The sequence below is a fragment of the Rhinopithecus bieti genome, unplaced genomic scaffold, assembly GCF_001698545.2.
Source record: "Rhinopithecus bieti isolate Rb0 unplaced genomic scaffold, ASM169854v2 scaffold_5626, whole genome shotgun sequence".
Classification (NCBI taxonomy): domain Eukaryota; kingdom Metazoa; phylum Chordata; class Mammalia; order Primates; family Cercopithecidae; genus Rhinopithecus; species Rhinopithecus bieti.
This window is the reverse complement of record NW_016805666.1, coordinates 8,294,069-8,299,701: the sequence shown is the minus strand read 5'-3', so window position 1 is coordinate 8,299,701 and position 5,633 is coordinate 8,294,069. Positions and strand designations below refer to the sequence as shown.

The 5,633-nt window shown below is 49.6% G+C and overlaps 1 protein-coding gene across 2 annotated transcripts in view; it reads left to right on the top strand.

Moving 5' to 3' along the window:
- TMEM44 (transmembrane protein 44) overlaps positions 1 to 4,330 on the top strand; it is a 40,788-nt gene extending 36,458 nt beyond the window's left edge. Inside the window, exon 10 of one of the 2 annotated variants that reach the window (XM_017873475.1) lies at positions 3,362 to 4,330. In XM_017873475.1, coding sequence (XP_017728964.1) covers positions 3,362 to 3,421 — 60 coding nt within the window. In that variant the 3' untranslated portion in view covers positions 3,422 to 4,330. Of the gene's footprint in view, positions 1 to 3,358 lie in introns of both variants that reach the window. The other variant, XM_017873474.1, reaches the window with a different exon arrangement.
- The last annotated feature ends 1,303 nt before the right edge of the window (positions 4,331 to 5,633 follow it).

Below are 5,633 nucleotides of genomic sequence, written 5' to 3'. Positions count from 1 at the left end.
CACTCCAGCCCGAGCGACAGAGCGAGACTCCGTCTCAAAAAAAAAAAAAAAAGAAAATGGATCTTTTGCTCAGATTCTCTTCATGCCTGGTTTCCAGCAATAATTTTATTATAAAATGAAGTTTTAGACCAGGCACGGTGGCTCACGCCTGTAATCCCAGCATTTTGGAAGGCTGAGGGGGGCGGATCACCTGAGGTCAGAAGTTGGAGACCAGTCTGGCCAACACGGCGAGATCCCCATCTCTACTAAAAATACAAAAATTAGCTGGGTGTGGTGGTGCGTACCTGTGGTCCCAGCTACTCAGGGTACTAAGGCAGGAGACTCACTTGAACCCAGGAGGCAGAGGTTGCAGTGAGCCGAGATCATGCCTCCAGCCTGGGTGATGGAGTGAGACTGTCTCAAAGTAAGTAAGTAAATAAATAATGAAATGAAGTTTTAAAACACATTATTCTAGAGAGTCGGAAAATATAGATTCTAAATGTTTTCTAAGATTTGTACCATTTTATTTTACTTATTTATTTTATTTTATTTTATTTTGAGACAGAATTTCACTCTTGTCGCCCAGGCTGGAGGGCAATGGCATGCTCTCGGCTCACTGCAACCTCCACCTCCCGGGTTCAAGCGATTCTCCTGCCTCAGCCTCCCGAGTGGCTAGGATTACAGGCGCCTGCTACCACTGTGGTAATTTTTTGTATTTTTAGTAGATATGGGGTTTTGCCATGTTGGCCAGGCTGGTCTCGAATCCTGACCTCAGGTGATCCACCTCGGCCTCCCAAAGTGTTGGGATTACAAGTGTGAGCCACCGCGCCCAGCCTATTTATTTCTTGAGATGGAGTTTCACTCTTGTTGCCCAGGCTGGAGTGCAATCGCACAATCTCAGCTCACTGCAACCTCTGCCTCCCAGGTCCAAGTGATTCTCTTGCCTCAGCCCCCCAAGTAGCTGGGATTAGAGGCGCCTGCCATTACACTTGGCTGATTTTTGTATTTTTAGTAGAGATGGGGTTTCACCATGTTGGCCAGGCTAGTCTCGAACTTCTGACCTGAGGTGATCTGCCTGCCTTGGCCTCCCAAAGTGCTGGGATTACAGGCGTGAGCCGCCGTGCCCGGCCTGCACTAGTTTGAAGAGCTCACTTGATCAAAGCGATAGGTTTCTGTTTGCCGGCAGCTGAGCTGGTCAGGGTTGGCAAGAAGAATTCTTAGCAGCCATTTAAGAAGCTAGAGCAGTGGTTCTCAATCATCAGGGCATCGAAGAATCACCCTAGGAGCTTGTAAAAATGCCAGACCTTAGGTCTCAACCTCCCACCCAGGGGCTAGGGTGGGCCCCGGCATCAGTGTTTTTAGCCAGCACAGCCTGGGTGCTTCTGGTGTGGCTGGTCAAGAACACACTCTGAGAACAATGACCTTGGTCTCAGGCCTCTGCTTAGAAACAGTTTTCATCAAAGAGCACGCTGGCCATCCTCAGAGAACAGAACAGGCCCCACTTCTTTCACTGGGCAGGTGGGTCACGTAGGCTGAGGGGCCTAGTGAGCTCTTTGATTTGGGATCTGATAATGTCAGAAAGGAATCTGGTTAAAGGGGTCCAGCCAAGTCTGCGACCGCAAGTTAATGAGATGTTCACACTGGAAGTGGCTGGCACAGCCCCAGACAGGTACAGGGGATAAGCTGCCCAAATGCAATCACTGCAGGGACACTGAGAATCAGGTGGTCTTTTTAACATGATGGCTTTTAAAGTCGCCAAGTATTAGTACTCGATTATCAGTAAATCACTCACAAACTGGGCTCTTTATTTCTGTCCAAAACAAAGTCACAATGTGTGTTTTATCATTGGCATGGCATGGCCATTATGTCGGGGGCTCGTGGAGCCTTCAGGATCTTATCTGGGACCTCTAAGGATGGGAATGTTTGATTCAGCTTGAGTTTGAGCAGCTGTTCGAGCATCTTTCTTGGAGGGTACCATGTCCATGCCTGGGTCTATCATCTCGTCCAAACAGATCATCTGCCCAGGCAGACACATCCTGTGTCACCTTTGCTTCTTGTTTCCTGGTACTGTCAAATGTGACCCTGTGCCTCAGAATCATCATAGACGCTCAGAAATGGGAGAGATCTTCTTATTTAGTTGCCGATCCAATACCACAGCATACACATGGGGAAACTGAGGCCTCCAAAACAGAGGCAAATTAGTGACAGGAGGAAGACTTCAGCCCAATCCCTACTTGCCTCCATGGCTGGAACTTCAAAGGTAACACTAAGGATCCCCGTGGGCTCTTATCCATCATCTTAGAACAACAGGAGGGCTTCTCTGACAGCTTCGTCAATGCTTCTGTGCCCACTTGTTTTAAGCCTTCACTCATTCCTGCACATTTCAACTTCCCAAACTCATCTGAGTCGGTGATGAAATATTCACTGCCAGTGCCCCCCACTCTGAATTGGGTGTTAAGTGATGACAAGTCTACTGAGCCTCAGGTTTAGAGGAAACACCATGTAGGAGGCAGGAGTGAACCTTTGCTCTGTTCCTTTGGAGCTCATCACCTACCTGAGACAACAAGGCAGATGTCCACATAAACGCCAGGGCTGTCCGTGCTCAGGGGCAAATCCGTGGAATAGGTAGTACAAAGAGAGGCAAGTGAGCGCCCAATGGGCTAACACAGTCAGGAAGGCTTCCTGGAGGAAGAGGTATTTACCTGGCCCATAAAGAATAGGTTGAAGCTAGGCATGGTGGCTCAAGTCTGTAAGCTGAGCACATTGGGAGGCTGAGGCAGGAGGACTGCTTAGGTCCAGGAGTTCAAGATCAGCCTGGGCAACATTGCAAGACTTTACTAAAATTAAAAACTTAGCCAGGCATTGTGGTACACAACGGTAGTCACAGGTACTTGGGAGGCTGAAGCAGGAGGATTGCTTGAGTCTAGTAGTTTGAGGCAGCAGTGAGCTATGATTGCACCATTGTACTCCAGCCTGGGCGACACAGCAAGACCCTGTCTTAAAAAAGTAAAAAAGGATTAAGTTTGCTTGGTTTTTTTCCAGGAATGAGGTAGGCATGGAGTCAGGACAAGAAGAACGTGACTCAGTCTCACTAGATAAGGACTTGGTAGAGGCAAAGAATAGTGGAGAAGGAGGGTGGGAAGGAAGGTGGAGCTGTTATGTGGAGGGCGGTTGTTCATTAGTTCCTTGATTTGAAGTTATGCTTGCCTCCTCAGGTCCTAGAAACACAGGCCTGGGCAACTTGGCCTTACCCTTTGGTCCTTGTCTGTGCCTGGATCATGAGAACCAGAACTGGAGCTATTGTTTGGGTCGGGGGTCATAACAGATGAGAAGCAGCGATCTGTTCCACCCAGGTGCTCTTCGTATCTTTTCTCCACAGTGGGACCCTGAAGATGTGAACCTTGAAGGCAGCAAAGACAAGGTGGAGCTGCTCGGATCCTAGGTGCACCGGGACTCTGGGAGGACCGCACACCTGAGTGATGATGATTAACGCCTTCTGGAGCCGGCTCTTCAGCTCCGAGCCCAGGGTCAGGAGTTTGTTGAGTAACACAGCAGGAATCAATCCGCACTGACACCGTGGCAGGAACTGAAGCTGCCCTGGAAAGTGAGGAACCAGGAGCCATCACTGAGTGTGGCTGGTCTACGTGTGGCTGGTCTACGTGGAGCTACGACTTTGGGAACTGCGGACAGACCTGGATAGGCCCAGTGTTTGTTCTGAAGATTACAAGTTCACAGACAGCTCTTGCTTTGTAAAGATAATCCAAAGGACATTAGACCCGCTTTTCCTTTTTCCCTTTATTCCCTTGAGAGTCAGCCATAAACAGAATACCTGCTAGGTTCCAGGAATGAGTTCACCTAACAAATAGCGAATGTGTTTGGTTGGATCTCAGCAGAGCTCATTCTGCAAGACCTGGCTGAGCCAGATGAGAGGGGTGGGGCCTGTGCTGGGGAGCCTTGGGTCACACACAGGAACCAAGACCTGGCTTCTGCCCCCGTCACCCACTTGAGTTATCTGCTGAAAGTTATAGATAGGACTGCGTGGCCAGCCAAGTGTTTGTGAGGTCACTGACACTGCAAAAACAAAGCAAACTGCTCCGGATACCAGGACTTCCTCCAACCTAGCAAGGTGTGTGCTGAGGTGGGGTTTGCAGGTGAGGGGTCTGTATGCTTCAGGAACTAAGTAAATGCTTGCAGAGGATAAGAGGCGTGATGGGAGGTGTTCAAGCACAGCAATCCCATTTGGGGGTTATTTTGATACTGCGATGAATGAGGGGAAGGGCGCACAGAATGGGGCTAAGGTGGGAGCAAAGATGGGTGAATAAATTCTTTTTAAATAAATTCAAGTATGTCACTGTGGAGTGCAGTGGTGAGCATGAATCCCTGCACAGGCACAGAAGTCAGCCACTAGAGGAACTGGAGAAATGCCAAGCAACACAGTTTTGCTCCGGGCTGGCCCACAGCCGCCTGTGTAACTCGGCTACAGGAGCCCAGTTTCTCCTGAGGGGTAGGGCAAGTTCCAGCAGCATGAAGGGGGTCCCTTGGGGAAGCAGCTTGGCTCTGCAGGTCTCTGCATAGATCCTAATCCCCCGGGTGACCTCTGAACTACAAGTGATCTTAAAGCCACCTTATTTATCTCCTTTATCTAAACTGTGTTGGTCCCTGGTTGTCCTGGAAAGTTTGCTGAAGTCAGCTTTGCTTTGTGATGTTAACCACGGAAGCTGTACTTCCAGGGAAGAGGAAGATTTGAAGGGAGGCCCAGGATGCAGGGAGAAAAGAGTGTTCAAAGAGATGAAACAGTACAGAAGGCTGGATGCAGGGAAAAGTGGGAGCTAGCAAGAAAGAATCGGAGATGGCCAGAATGGATGCAGTGTGGGCTGTAGGGGTGGCAAAGAGGCTGAAAAGGAACCAGACTGTGGAGGCTGGTGAGTCAGTGCTTGGTTCTGTGGCCAACTGGTAGCCATGGAAGATACCAGAGTAGGAAAGTGACTGACTTGCCTCAGGAAGGCCACAACTGATTGGTGAGGTTTTCATCCCTGTGGCTACAACCTTCCAGGAAGCAGAAATATCGTCATGGGTGCAGAATGAACATGGGAACAGGTTTCATCTAGAGCACTGAGTGGTAACAGCAGGGCAGAAGAGCATATCTTTAGAAGGCGGAAGGCATGGGGACAGGATGACCTCTGGAGTCTGCCTTTAGCACATCCTCTGTCTTGAGGGAGCTCTGGATCATGCTCCCTAGGGCAGCAAAAATTGGTTGGATCCAGGTGAAAGTGGCCATTCATCCAAGAACATCAAATGATCTTGGCCAGGGGCAGTGGCTCACGCCTGTAATCCCAGCACTTTGGTAAGCTGAGGCAGGCGGGTTACTTGAGGACAGGACTTCAAGACCAGCCTGGCCAACATGGTGAAACCCCATCTCTACTAAAAATACAAGAAATTAGCCAAGCGTGGCGGCTCGCACCTGTAGTCCCAGCTACTCGGGAGGCTGAGGCACAAGAATTGCTTGAACCCAGCGGGTGAAGGTTGCAGTGAGCCGAGATCGCACCACTGCACTCCAGCCTAGGCAACATAACAAGACAAAAACAACAAAAACCCTGCTGACTTGAGTAACACAAACTACCTAAGGTCCGGCTATTACCTGTCTCCCTAGATTC